At 38.8% G+C, this 15621-nt stretch overlaps 1 protein-coding gene across 1 annotated transcript; it reads right to left on the bottom strand.

Moving 5' to 3' along the window:
- Positions 1-1165: 1165 nt before the first annotated feature.
- Positions 1166-12255, bottom strand: LOC120439134 (Fc receptor-like protein 5). Its single transcript, XM_039609860.1, has 19 exons — positions 12080-12255; positions 11878-11913; positions 11417-11683; positions 10616-10885; positions 10260-10526; positions 9899-10171; positions 9537-9812; positions 6051-6329; positions 5676-5951; positions 5259-5564; positions 4870-5148; positions 3169-3411; positions 2582-2689; positions 2444-2459; positions 2265-2362; positions 2079-2123; positions 1911-1974; positions 1625-1687; positions 1166-1405 (listed from the first exon to the last, which is right to left on the bottom strand). Exons 1-18 carry the CDS (start codon positions 12114-12116, stop codon positions 1678-1680), a joined length of 3150 nt encoding a protein of 1049 aa, XP_039465794.1. The 5' UTR covers positions 12117-12255; the 3' UTR covers positions 1166-1405; positions 1625-1677.
- Positions 12256-15621: the final 3366 nt, after the last annotated feature.

Raw genomic sequence — 15621 nt, 5'->3', positions numbered from 1 at the left:
TGAAGAAACATCAGTGGCTGTCCTAGCTTCATTCAGCAAGAGCCCACAGCGTAGCACTCGCCGCATGTCACTGGAGAGTGGCATTAGTCGAACATCCTTCGGGCGGATATTAGCTACTCACAAATGGCACCCTTACAAACTCCAGCTACTGCAGCATCTCAACGAGGATGACCCAGATCGGCGCACAGAATTTGCAGAATGGGCAAAACAAAATTGGAACAGGACCCTCAGTTCACGCGGAAGATTTAGTTCAGTGATGAGGCAAACTTTTATGTGAATGGTGACGTTAACAAACAAAACCACCGCTATTGGTCTGACACTAACCCACATTGGATGGATCCCTCCAAGACTGTTGGAACAAAAGTGATGGTTTGGTGTGGTATATGGGGTACAACGATAGTGGGTCCATTATTCATCAATGGTAACCTCAAGGCCACTGGATATTTGAAATTGCTACATGATGATGTGTTTCCCTCTTTATGCACTGAAGCTGGCACGTTCCCCTGAGTTTTTCCAGCAAGATGGTGCACCACCACATTATGGGTGCCAGGTCCGAGCATTCCTAGATGAACAGTTTCCTGGAAAGTGGATTGGTCGTCGTGGGCCAGTTGAATGGCCCCCAAGGTCTCCCGATCTGACCCCTTAGACTTTTATCTTTGGGGTCATCTGAAGGCAATTGTCTATGGTGTGAAGATACGAGATGTGCAGCACCTGAAACTACGGATACTGGATGCCTGTGCTGGCATTTCTCCTGCGGTGTTGCTATCAGTGTGTGAAGAGTGGGAGAAGAGGGTTGCATTGACAATCCAACACAATGGGCAGCACATTGAACACATTTTATAAGTGGTCAGAAACTTGTAAATAACTCATGAAAGAATAAAGTTACGTTGAAACCAAGCACACCATTGTTTTTCTTGTGACATTACCAATAAGTTTGATGTGTCACATGGCCCTCTTCCTATTGAAAAAACATAAGTTGTATCCAAGATGGCCGACTTCTAAATGGCCACCATGGTCACCACCCATCTTGAGGAGTTTGCCCCCTCACATATACTAATGTGCCACAAACAGGACTTTAATATCACCAACCATTCCCATGTTATTACGGTGTATCCATATAAATGGCCCACCCTGTAGATCCACAAAGACACAGTGAAGCTCCCTCTGACCTTCCTTATACTTCTTTCTCAGCATGAAGCCATATGCTGCCATATCACTGACTGTCACCTCTCTTCCTTACTTAGCTTTAACAACTCTTGTCCACAGGATCACAGTGTGACTCGACTTTAATATCCAGCAGCTGTAAAAATGTTAATGAACAAAAGTTTAAGAATGAATATTTTTCTTTTTCATGTTGCGGTCCATCTTCTCTCGTTTTGTTGATGCCGTGCCTCTCTTTAGGGATCTTCAAAAGTAAACACATAAAATGAAATAAATGAAAACAGAATAAAGTAGAACTAACTAAAGAACAGGTTTAATGGTACTGAAGGCATTTAAAAGGGCTACAAATCTGAGTTTCATCATTAGGACATCTAATTAAAGCTCCCCTCAAACCCAATGATAGAAAAGTTTGATGCATATTTCATTCCTGAAACTCAATATTTAGTACAGTTAATATTTGTACCTGTAGCTGAGTTTGGATCTACATTATGGTAGTCAGAGGTTTCCTCTGGATCATCACGCTTTCCTGTAACATTAACACAGAAAATGTATGTGGATATCACGTCTCTGAGGGGCGTTAAAATTTAAACAGTACTGTATACAAATAATATGTTATTTATTGAAACCAATATGTTACATATATTTACAGGTATGATATTCAGAAGTGCACATGCTTTTGGCTACATGATACATTTGCATTTATAATTGAACATATTATAACAATTGAACATTTTTCATATTTTTTGTACTCGCTCCTCTGTCCAACACTTCTGAGCTGAAGAGATATATTTCTGTAGTCATCTGTCCGTCCACCTAAAATGAGGACAATTGTGCTATTTAAAATTTTTATTTCTCAGTAAAAATACGATTTTGATCTACTCGTTATTTAAAAAACAAAGAAATATCTTATACTGTACCAGTGTTTTCAGAAGGTCTACATGACTCATAGACGTTCATGTCACCTTTGGGTCAGTGAGAATCAAGACAATGATAAAATAATCACTCTGTGAGCAGTAAACTTGCAGCTATATTATAACTGTGAACATGAGTATAGAAATGTTCAGCTATAAATGCTCTTATTTTGTAACAGGTGTGTGGCTGACCGTGAAGAAGAGAGGAATATATTTGCTGCTGATTTTCATCCTGGCTCATAGTTTGAACTGTAGCAGCAGTCTGACTGGTTTCCTGAGACTGGGTTGGTCTGAGGTTTTAAACAGGTTCAAGTTACAATGAATGTGTTACATAGTGTTTGTTCACTGAAGACAAGAAAAGAGTGTTTTACCTGATACAAAGTGTACCTATGGAGAAGACAGTAATGATAATATTTAATGGGTGAGTATTACAAATAAATTATAATTGTCCATACCGTGGCAGTGTCTGGCAGTTAATATATGAAATAAATAAAAATAAATAAATTCACCCTTTGGTTTTTTGTGCCAACAACAGAGCAGCAGGGACAGCAGGAGAATCAGTGAGACACCACTAACCAGCCCCGTGATTAGAGAGACAGAAAGTGAAGATCTGGATGCTGTAACAATAAAGAATAAACTTTAGCTTCATCTATCATCAAATAGCCCAATCAATGGGATACATCATGGGCAAAGGACACTCTGGGCCTGACAGGCATTTTCTGGGTTGTCTGAAGATGTCTGTAAATGTTTTGTTAAATCAGAAAGTCATCTCATCAAACTGTGGAGATGGAAAATATTGTAAATGGGTACACAGTAATGACTGGAAGATTAAATAATCAACAATTTATAAAAGTGGCTAAAAAGACAAACTATAAAATACAGTTTTAGTTCAAAATAAGGGTTTGCATACTTTACGTGGGCAGGACCATTTTAACCTTCTTTTAACCTTTTAATCTTCTTCATTTTCACACTTAAATTTTGTAGACTGTCACTACTGACCGGCTGGTTTTATTTGATGAGCCTTTTGTTTAAATCTTTTGAAACAGAGACAGCAGGGTATTTCTTTTCTGCCTACAACTGTATCGTTCACACTTACCTTTTACAGACATCCAACTTTGTGGTGACTCATGCCCTGAATATTCACACTTGTAGAAGCCTTCATCAGACTTTGACACTGCAGGGATATTTAGCTTTTGTCGGTCATCATTTTGAATTAATTTCCCATTTTTGTAGAATGCAACGGTGGAATTGAAGTTTCCTGTCCTCAACTTGCAGCCAAGAGCAACAGAGTCCCCCTCATTGACTGGATGGACAGGGCTCACCAGGATCACACCAGTAACTGTAAAAGCCATTAAAATATGAAAGAACTTGCCAACATACAGTCTACTGTTCCCATCCTTGTTTGGTAAATGAAGACAGTGGCACCAACAGCTCTAATCCTGTTCTTTGTTATGTTTTATTAGTATTATTTTTCCTCACACTTTTAACCACAGCATGATCATTCAAGCTATAGTTGGATTTCAGATGCATTTTTGGCTACATCCTCTAATAATTATGAATACTGTTATGACACAAAGGTATTACCACACCTATAATCATGGGCTCACATTTCTGCTTCATCCTCTGCAGTGTTGGATTAATTTGTAAATAAATAAATAACTCAGAAATGAGCACAATGTGTGCAATGGCTGTACTGTGAATTTAAATCTTGTTGGTGCCACTTAATGGAAAACTAAACTCTTGGTATCATCATAGTTATGTGGAAAATAGATTTCTAAAATGTAGATATTGAACCATATAATGAAACATGGCAAACATTGTATAAATACATGTTCTATTCTGCTGTTTACACATTGTAATAAGATGACTTGCAGCAAGGATAGATTGTTTTTCCTAATGCAATATAAACTAATGTGGTACATACAGTATTCTGTTGATTGTTTGCACGTCTATGTTGCAGATTAGTCAGTGTTTCAAGGTTACTATGCCATTCAGAAATACAGGCTACAGGTCTAACATGCAAAGAAGAGGCCATGTGGGAACATCATTCAGTGTCTTGTTTCGGCCAAAATTCATTTGAATGAAACCGAGATAAAGCAGAAAATTGTTTTCTTGTTCAGATTAATACAAATTTGAAATTCTTTTTAAAATACATAAATGCCACGTCCACTGGACTAAAGAAAAGAACCATCCACGTTGTTATTAGGGCTCAGTTCTAAAGTTTGGATCTCTGACGGTTTAAGGTGCTTTAGTGACTATGGAATATGAGTTGCTTGGATCATCTGAAAAGGCACCATCAATGTTGAAAAGTATACAGAGATTTTAGAGCAAAATATGCTCTCATCCAGATGACTTTTTTCATGAAAGGCCTTGCATATTAGAAGAGTACAGAAGCTGAACTGGGCTGCCTGGAGTCTCAGTGTTTCACCATTTGAAAACAATTTGTTTATCACAAAATAAAAAACATGACAAAGAAGACCCAGGATTGTTGAGCAGATATAATCCTCTATCAGAAAACTATGGGATAATATTGCTCTCCCAAAGGTCCAGCAGCTGGTTTCTACAGTCCCCAGATGTTTATAGACTGTTGTTAAAAGAAGTGGAGATGCTACACTGTGGTAAACGTGGCCCTGTCCCTTTTTTGTGATGTGTTGCTGCCACCACATTCAAAATGACTTATTTCTTAGAATTATACACTTTCTCATTTTAAAAGCTTAAACATAGATACTGTTTTCTTTCTTTATTTATATTTTACACAGCATCCAAACTCTTTAGAATTAGGAATGTAAAGACCTACAACGTGAAGTGATGTTGATTCCATTGCTGAACTGTCCTGATTCAGACTCACACCAGTGCACAGCATACCGGTGGTACCAGTCAAGATCTATGTTGCATGTGGATTCGGTCATAATCCCCCAGTCTCCACATTCCCGGAGTTTTCTCAGGTATCTGTGCTGAATAAATGTCATCACTCTCCACTGAGAAGAGTTTCCAGAACAATTCAGAGTTACTGAATCATAGATGAAGTGCTGCACACTGTTAGGACTGACTGTGAGAGAGACTGTTGAATTTAAATCTGTAGAAAAACAAGAACTGTCATTTTTTTGATATATTAATAGATTGGAGACTGTGAATGCAATAATAACACTTTTTTTTTCTTTTTGAATTAGGAGCAAAAATACTGACCTGCAGACCAGACAAACTTTGGTTGACTGTGATCAGTGTGATACTCTGGGTCTCCTCTTCCAGCTCTGCACACATATCCTGCTGTGTGTGTCTGTCCATGAATGATGTAGGAGTCCTGTGCAGTCCCACTGCCATCAGGTAGCAGCTCATAAATGTAATATTCATAGCTGTATGTTTTCAGATCAGGAACAGCTTTATACCAGTAGAAGCTCCATCCTGCAGACGGATGTTCAACCTCACAGTTCAGAGTTACTGAGGCTCCAGGACTCAGCCATGATGGAGACACAGTGAGGACAGGACGGGGTTCTGTTGGGAAATTATATTTTCAGAGTGATATCAAGTATAAGATCCTTAAGGACAGATTGTCTTTTAACAAATGCAAGCGCACAATTCACATTACATTTATAATTCACTCACCATAATCTATCTTTAGTTGAAAGGATGCACTCCACATTGTTGAATTCTGTTGTGCACTTCTCATCCTGCCCTTACACCAGTAGTGCCCACGGTGTGATGTAGAAACAGAGTTAATCTTGTATTCATTTTGGTTTGGAGGTTGATGTGAGCTGCTTGTTGCCCACTCATAATCCCACTCAGTGTCTTCTCCTGGGATCTCACATTTCAAAGTGATTGTCTCTCCGCTGTATACCTCAGGCCAGTTTGGATGCAGAGTCACAGCAGGCCTGTTTCTAACTGTTAAACAGATAATAAAAAAACAAACAAAAATAACTAATTAAATTACTTTTTAACATCTTCCATCAATTAAAAAAAGAAACATTCACCATGACTCACCAGTTTGTTTAATACTGATCACATCACTGTAGTCTGTGTAGTAAACTGGGTTGCCTCGTCCTCCTCTGCACCAATAGTCTCCTTCCTGTGATACACCGATTTGTCCATCAGAGTGGAGAACAACTTCTGCCATCGTCAGTGGTTCTGAGGTTTTCTTGCCTCTGTACCAGTAGTAACTCCAACCAGGAGTAGATGGTGTCACAGAGCAGGTCAGGGTGACTGTATCACCTTCTGGAAGGACTCTGTTGTCAGCACTGATGCTGGACTTTGGTCTGTTTCCTGTTTAATTAAAAAAAAAAAAAAGTATAATAAAATTACAGTAAAACAATTACTGCCCCTTTGCTTTAGAGACAATTAAGATTTTACAAATAATTCTTAAACAATACATAGCATATCTTAGGCTACGTTCACACTGCAGGTCTTAATGCTCAATTCTGATTTTTTGATCAAATCCGATTTTTTTGTCTGCTTGTTCACACTACAAATAAAATGTGACAGCAAACGTGCTCTAGTGTGAACGCTCAAAGCGGCCCGCATGCGCAAAAGAAGACGTCACACACAACGCGCTCTGTTTAGACCCAGACCAAACAATATTGTTTGACTGATGGCCCCAAATATAAAGACTTGTTTCAGACTTTACATTTCCCAATTTTGCTTTAAGTTATAAAGTTATTTTGTTATTTACATGTGGCCTAATAATGATCCTTATTGCTGTTTTAGAGAGGAGCGGTGCTTCAAAGGATAGTTGCAGATTTCTGTCAGAATCTGCAGATTATACAGTACAAATAAAATGTTCACATTTCTACAATGTTGTCTTCCCAACAGTTTCACTGACATCTACACTGGATGGCCAGGAAGCGTTCACGACGTCTTCTCCGGCGCTGATAATTGGCATCTGTCTTGTGTCAGTGACGTAAAAGACGGATTTAATGCGACATGACCGTTCAAACAGCAGTCGCTTTCTAAAACATCGGATATGTATCGGATTCAGTACCACATACGAAAATGACCCAGATCTGATTTGAAAATATCGGATTTGTGCCTTTCACACTGTCATACCATGATCGGATATGGGTCGCATAGGGTCAGAAAAGTCGGATTTGATGCACTTCCACCTGCAGTGTGAATGTAGCCTTATTCAGTAGCGCTAAGCCTTTACCAAGTATGTATGTCTGCATCACATATATCAAATATTAACATTTGCAGTTATACGCTTTTGTCAAACTCTGTTTATTTTTGCAGTCATCTGTTGGTAACAAATGCACTGTTATGAAAAAATTAGGACTGTACATTGAATATTCAGCTCTTAATAAGGAATATTCACATATCAAAGTCTAATTTTGTTATTATTTATTTTGGTAGAAGAAACTAATTTAACAGCAGGTGAATAACCAACAATATATATATACAGTATATATATCTTCACATCTCATTGTGTTCACTCTCACTTCAACAGTCAGGAGCACAGCAAACTAAACGTGTAAAGGTTTAAACAGGGAAAGCTTCATTACATATGCTGAGTCACAAAGTTCTAATCATGTACACCTGATGTGATACATCTATGTGAGATTTTAGCCATTTCAAGTGGAAATAAATATGAGGGTGCCCCAAGACACTGCATTTTTTAAGAGTTACATATTGCAGATAATTCTCCAAAGTCCTTTTTAATTGTATAATTATATTACTTTAATCTCCCAGTATTGTTCAAATTTATATTAAATTGAATTGCATTTAATTCTGACGTTCTCTACCCTTTTCATCAATATTCTCAAAGCAAATATCACATCTGCAATGCTCTTCTAGCCATGACTCCATCCTGCTTGCTTACTAATCATCACCGCCCTTCTCAACTTAGCTTCAACAACTGTTTCCCATATTTTCATGTTATGGCTCATCAGTCTCATCACTGTCACTACAGCTCTACAGTTCACCCTTGTTTCCAACCTCTCTCTCATTTTCTACATTCATGAGTTCTTCAAAGTATTCCTTCAGTCTTCTCCATCTTCTCTGCTATAACTGGAGCTTCGGTGGATCTAACCTGTCTATCCGGCTCTACTGAACTTGTCAGTGGAGACTCTTCTTCCAAGGCAAATGAAGATTATGGGAATCTTCGCCCACTAAGGCGCCCCGCTACAACATGAGGAGAGGATATTTCATTTGACTTTTATTAATGCTAGATCATTAACAAACAAGGCTTTTCTGTTAAATGAATTCTTCACCTCACAGGACTTTAATGTTTCCCACAGATGCTTGTCTTAGTGCTGGTGAGTCCAGCCTATTCTTACAACTACTTCCTCTTGTCTGTTTTTCAGCTCCCTTTGCACTACTGGCAGAGGTGGGGGATAGCAACTGTTTTCAAATCCAGTTTCCAATGTCGACATTTATACTGTACTGTACACTTTGACCTACCACTAAGATTTTTTAAATAGAATTTGTAGAGTTTGTGGGTGAAATAACATTGAATTATGATCACTTCTAAAGGCCGGAGTCTTTCTGTGTGGAGTTTGCATGTTCTCCCCGTGTTTGCGTGGGTTCTCTCCGGGTACTCCGGCTTCCTCCCACCATCCAAAGACATGCAGTTTGTGGGGATAGGTTAATTGGTAAATCCAAATTGCCCATAGGTGTGAATGCGCGAGTGAATGTGAGCGCGAATGCTTGTCTGTCCCTGTGTGTTAGCCCTGTCACAGACTGGAGACCTGTCCACGTGTACCCCGCCTCTCGCCCTATGACAGCTGTGATAGGCTCCAGCGCCCCCCGCGACCCTGAAAAGGATAAGCGGAAGCGAATGGATGGATGGATGGATGGAGTCTTGGTTAAATAATGTCTTCATCTTGTTGAAAGACTTAACCTCACTTACTCAGTGACTTGTCCAACACGGGACACACACACACCAGAGCTTCTGTCCCACACAGATTTATGACACATGTATTTCAGACCATGATGCTGTTTTACCTTCTGTTTCTTGGTTCTCAAATTAAATAGTAGCTTTAAGCCCAGCTTATCAAATTCACATAAATTCTTTAACAGCATCTTTGTTTTCATGAGATTTTAATGATCTTAAACTTTTCATTTGAAAATACTTTATGAGGAAGCTCTCGCTCTCTTACTAGTTGATAATAAATGAATCTTTACATGCATAAATGTTCATCTGAATACTTTTTTTACTTACACATAACACACATTTGACATAATACTACTGCTATTAGTTCTAAGTGTTTTATACTTGATGAAATGCTTAATTTACAAAACAGTCATTTATAAATAACAAAAATGCTGTCATTAAACATGCTATGACCGGTTAATGAAGAATAATGATTTTATCATTATTAGTTGTAATGTTTATTATGCCATAAGGTTTTATAAATGATCAATCATGCACCAATAAGTTAGTGATAACTCATACTATGTAGTAATATAAAATATAAAATGTTATAAATTGTTACCATTTGTGTTTTATATAGACATAACAAAACTAAACTTTCTTACCAGAGACTGTCAGTGTGATGACATCACTCCACTCTGTCACAGAGTAAAACTCCTGTTTGTTTTTACCCATACACCTGTAGCTTCCACTGTTGATCACAGATGCATTAAGATTGATGGATGCATCATTTGGCAGACCTGTGCTTGAGTCAGGTTTGCTCCACTCATACTCCCACTCAGTGCTTCCACCTAAAGAAATCTGACATCTAACAGTGATCTTCTCGCCACTGAATATCAGAGGCCAGCTGGGCTCCAGGGACACAACTGCTTTGTTGGAAACTGTTTACAAAAACAAAAATCTAATTGGTTCAGTTTTGAACTTCTCTGCATCCCATGTTAATCCAAATGAAAACGTTTAATCTCACCTCTTTTTTCAATAGTGATTGGATCACTGTCCTCTGTGAAGAAAACTGGGTTTCCTCTCCCTCCCTTGCAGTAGTAGATACCTCCCTGTGTGACAGTGATCATTTGATCTGGTTCTTCGTTTCTAATCACCTGAATTTCTGAAAAGACTGAGGCACGTCTGAACCAGAAGTATTTCCACTCATTGTAGCTCCCCACAGAGCAGCTGAGTGTTGCATTGCCTCCAGCTGGTATTGTTCTCCTATCAGCAGTAATTGTGGGTCTGGGTTTGTTTGCTGTTTGTTAGAGTAAATAAAGATGTTTTACTATAGTTGGTCAGATGAAAAAGAGTAGATAAAAAAACTCAAAGATGATTTTACTTACAGACTTTTAGTGTAAAAGCATCACTCCAAGCTGTTGAGAAGAACAAGTCTCTTCTACCCTTACACCAATATTGCCCGTTGTAGGAAAATGAAGCACTGCTGATGTTGTATTCACTGTGTGTGGGAGGTGTTTTTGAGCTTGTTGTTCTCCATTCATACTGCCACTCAGTGTTTTCTCCTCCTTGGATCTCACACTTGATGGTGATCATCTCACCGCTGAATATCTGAGTCCAGTTCTGTTGCAGAGTCACAAAGGCCCTGTTGGACACTTTTCATACCAAACATGAATTAATACAGAAAAGTTTGGTCATCATAAATGTTTGTCCCTTTATTTCTTACAAAAGTTATTAAACTCACATGTTTTCTGAATGTGATACACTTTGCTGAGGTTTGTGAAGAAAACTGGGTTTCCTCTTCTTCCTCTGCACCGATAGATGCCTTCGTCTGAGACACTAACAAAGTTTTGCAAAGTGTTCGTATCGATTACTACTTCACGAGAATCTGGGATTTGTCTGAACCAATCAAATGTCCAGCCAGCAGAGCCCTGAACAGAGCAGGTCAGTGTCACCGAGCCCCCCACTGGAATAGTTGTCTTGTCTGCTGTTATAGTCGCCGTGGGTCTGAGTGCTGTTTGATTTAGAATATGTTGTTTTTGTTATTAATACATTTTTTGGGGGAAAAGCTCAACTTTAACAATTTCTCATAATATGTAGAATAAAAGGCTGTGAAGTAATTCATCAAGGCAGCATCTCATGTGACCAATTCTTCTCACTTCTCTCATACATCATACTATATATAACATACACTTCGCTGTATGTCATGCACTAAAGTTCATACTGCTTCCTAATTTGGTGTCATCTTCACCAGTTGTCACAATGCTCAGCTAAAAGCATCATCTTACTTTATCTATTTACTTCCTGCTACATTTTCAGCCTTCACAGGTCGACTCTGAGTTTGTAACCTAGCAGGAAATCTCTGCTTATTGTTACTGTCCACTCCCTGCTGTGCAGAGATCATTACATCAATAAGAATAAAAGAAAAATACAAAACAGAAACTTTGGAATAACATAAATTGAAACTCTGATGCTGGAGTTGCACATTTAACACAGCTGTGCTACTGTTGAATGAAAGTCTAATAAATATGATACAGTAGCTTACCTGATATGGACAGAGTCAGGTTATTACTCCGTTTTGTAAAATCTGTCAAGCCATTGCGGTGACCAATACATTGATAATTCCCACTCAGCTCTGCTGTCAGGTAAAGTGAGTAGGAGCTACTTTTAGTGAAGTGGACCATTTCTTGATCATTCCAGTTGAATTTGTAAAGCCAGTCAGTGGCATTTCCCTCTCTCATGTCACAGATGAAGGTTACAGACTCTCCAGCAAATAAATGGGACACATTTGGTTTAAGGCTCAGCTCAGCATCTAAAATCCAACATGAACATAAATACACAGAAAAAGTTCAGACCAGATTTGGTTTTAATGAAGAGGAAGATTTCTCACTTTACAGGCAACACTTTATGTATTTACAACAGAAAATAATGTGTAAAAATGAAGAAAAAACAAGAATGTTATTAAATTCATAGAAAAATAAAAAAGGAAGAAAGCTGTTCAGTTACCTTGAGCTTCTCCACAGCAGAGGGTAATATTCAGCACTGTAAGAAAGATTCATATCATTCAATCATCAGTGGTCACATGTCGCAAATAAAAGCCTTTTTAATGAATAGAATTTTAACATTAGCAGCAATAGCTGGATAAACATTTAGCACTCAGTATAGTTTAGTCTTTATCAGGCAAACAAAGGAAGTTACTTATACTCACAGAATAAGGACAGCACACTGAGCACAGTGAGCCCCATCCTCACACTGAGTGCTGAAAGTCTGTCACTGCTACTGACAACAGAAACACTGAAACAAAGTGAGAAACAGAGAATGTGAGAAAACAGTAATGTTTCACCTGATTATGGGAGCAGAGGCTTTCTGCAACCTTGTTTTCTGTGTTCAGCCCTTCACTGCTACTTCTCTTTTAGCCCTACATGAGGACACTGATGACAGATCTTATTTTTAACTGCTGACACTTCCTGTTTTACTGTGGACAGTGTGCAGACCTGACATTATATATGATCCCTGCTTCTGAAACTAAATTGTAACTGCTCAGATGATTATGTTTGGGAAAATGATTTGTCGTAGTGTTTTAAGATTATAAGAGAGCTACCAACGGTTGAATTTAAAAACAAATTCAAAGAAAAAAAAAATGCCACAATGTATCATTGTCTGTCTTATGTTTTACACTACTTAAAATCTGGGGTTCAAACGGGAGGTAGCAAATAAATTCAAGCCTGAATGTAGATTTTCTCTGGGGCTGAATGTTAGAACAATAATGCTTTAAAAAAAAAAAAAACAGAAAAAAGAAGGAGCTTCAGCTAACTCTTATGTATTGGCTTCCTGATGAGATGATGTGGGTGGCAGGTTGCTGCAGGTGCGTTCAGCCAGAGGCAGGAACCTGTAGTGGGTCCCGCCCATAGACAGACACACATGCACAGAAGAGAGAGAGATAGGGAGAAAAACTAAACTTGGAGCAGGAAGTTTAGGAGGACTAGGGGACCATGACACTGACAGTTAGCATGTGGTTGATGAGCTCAACTTCTTTTTCACACCTTTCAGTCTGCTGCTAGATCAGGGTTTTGACATCATGTCAGACACTGAGCTTTATACATATGCAAACAAACTTCTTTATATATTTATAAAGCATTCAGGAAAGGTGTGCAATTAAACACGCCATACAGTTAAAAATCAACAGGGTTTATAAAAGTATTACAGCATCTGACACTCCTGTGGTTTTGAATAAAAAGTCCGCTGTTGTGTTTTTTTATATATATAAATGAGGAAGTGTAGAGTGAAATGTTAGAAAATAGCTACTTCATGCAAGACAGAGGAATAAAGGTCTTTGCATTAAAAGACTACAACTAAGATACTGAAATATGTGAGTTGTTTCACGTACTGGGAAATCAGAATGACAAATGGAACAACATAGTCACCCATTGCATGGCAGGTTTGTCAGAGAAACTCATCCCACGACCAGAATTCTCAAACAAAAATATCACATTTTATGTTCAAAATTAAATGTCATGCACAGTAGCAGACGCATACAGGTTAGAAAAGTACAGCTGTAACATATGCAGTGTTAACCCTTAAGGACAAGAATACTACATGGCAGTTGCTCAAATTCCAAACATCAAAACTTGACACAGAAAAAACGTAACAAGACTTAAGCAAGATGACTGAAAAAGAGGAACAAAATATAACAAACTATAACCAGGAAGAGAACCCAGATAACTAAAACTAAGTCCCGAGAATATAAATTCAATTAAACTAACTAGTAATAAAATCTTTAAGTAAGCAAATACAAAACTCAAAATGCAACAACATAAGAATACAATATACCAAACTCACCCAAGCCTGCGGTTCTACCTCCGTATGTAGTAATTTATTTGTGATGACTACTCCTCACATATATGTTTCTAATATGTATGTATTTTAAAATGTTGTTATATTTGAAGCTGAAAGTTATTAACAATTATTTGTTAGCTCCCACTGACAATTCACCCAAAACCATGTGCTTTGATGACAGCACTTTACTGAGGTCACAAGATTGTTAATCTGAGGTTTTTCCCCCTTCAAAAACACACTTGGAGCAAAGCCATAACTAGGCTGAATAGACACTTGGTGTACTGTATAATGCTTTCAGGTTAACCCTAGCTGTCTGACAATATTAGATTGGTGGGGATGTCATGGATCAGCAGAATGACAGACCCACTCACAGACCGGTTTGTTTACGTGTGAATAGAAACAGAGGCAAAGCAGCTGGTGAATCTCTAATGCAGGGGTGTCAAACTCCAGTCCTCAAGGGCCGGTGTCCTGAAACTTTTAAACATGTCCCTGCTGCAACACACCTGAATAAAATTAGTAGGTCTTTAGCAAGAGATTATTGAACTTGACTGAATGCTGAGGTTACAACCCCTAACCCAGGGGTTTCGAACTCCAGGCCTCGAGGGCCCGAGTCCTGCAGGTTTTAGATCTCACCCTGGGTCAACACAGCTGAATCAAATGATTAGTTCATTACCAGGCCTCTGGAGAACTTCAAGACATGTTGAGGAGGTCATTTAGCCACTTGAATCAGCTGTGTTGCAGGACACCGGCCCTAGTGGCTTGGAGTTCGACACCTGTGCCCTAACCCTACTTAAGTAAATTTAAATAAATGTAATTGTTTGGAATAATTTACTTCTTAAAGCACTTTTATTGCACCACATTCATTCACTCATGAGCTGCTGTGACATGAATCAAATGGCTGAATTGCCACCTCAGCATGCTTTCAAGTTCTATAGTCTCTTGCTAATGACTTATTAATTTTATTCAGGTGTGCTGCAGCAGGGACACATGGAAATGTTTCAGGACAGCAGCCCTCGAGGACTGGAGTTTGACATCCGTGCATTAGATATTTGGGAGTGGCGGTGAAAGTATTGCAGGCTTTCCAAGGCAAACATGCACTGTTGTTTTAAACTCAGGGGGCTCGATACACACAGAGAGACTGATTATTCCACTCAAAGACAAACAAAAACTCATATAAGAAAGAAGCAGAGCACATACGTCACTGTAGCAATAATATGGCAACAACTGAGTATCTGCTTCCGTCTTAATACTCAGCTTGATTAGAAATGGTGAAGCAGGTGAATCTGATCAGCTGATCCTCTACAGGAGAGCAGCCAATGGGGCAGCAGAGAAAATGAGTGGAGCTCATGTCCACAAGCACACACACAAACACCAACAGGAGAGAGAGAAAGAGACAAAAGGCAATCACGAGAGAAACTCAGGGACCATGACAGGAAACTGTTGGGTTTATCTGGCAGAAACATGTTACCATGGAACTACATGGAAGACAAGGTGTTCATGTCAGATAACAGCAGCATTTAACTTGACAGTGGCACTGCTGCATTAGAGTCTGCATTGGCTCTTTCTATACCTGTGTGGGTTCAGTCAGGGTACGTCTGCTTCTTCCAAACATATGCATGCTAGGTCAATCAGTGATTTGAAATTGGCTGGAGGTGTGATTTTCTCTTTCCTACTCTGTTGACCCTCTGATAGACTGGTGACCTCTCAAGGCAGGGTACACCCCTCTGTGACTGAAGAATATGGAAATTTTAATCTACAGAAAATGGATGGATGAGTAGATGACTCACACTGGGCATTTTGTAGTTGCACATAAAGAACAGGATATTCCTGAGAAGACCAGTAAGAAATGATAAAGTAATCAAAGGGCTTTTACACTATGAAAGTTATTGAAAACAGAAGTCTACAGGTCTACTT

This window comes from Oreochromis aureus, linkage group 3, assembly GCF_013358895.1.
Source record: "Oreochromis aureus strain Israel breed Guangdong linkage group 3, ZZ_aureus, whole genome shotgun sequence".
Lineage (NCBI taxonomy): Eukaryota > Metazoa > Chordata > Actinopteri > Cichliformes > Cichlidae > Oreochromis > Oreochromis aureus.
Note: the sequence above shows the minus strand (reverse complement) of the source record. Positions and strands in the feature narration are given on the sequence as shown.

Coding starts and splice junctions, on each gene's coding strand:
- LOC120439134 (XM_039609860.1), bottom strand. CDS start 12,116: ATGGGGCTCACTGTGCTCAGTGTGCTGTCCTTATTCT. Junction 10,527..10,615: donor GTATCACATTCAGAAAACAT/GTGAGTTTAATA, acceptor TGGTATGAAAAG/TGTCCAACAGGGCCTTTGTG. Junction 3,412..4,869: donor AATCAACATCACTTCACGTT/GTAGGTCTTTAC, acceptor TGGCTTTTACAG/TTACTGGTGTGATCCTGGTG.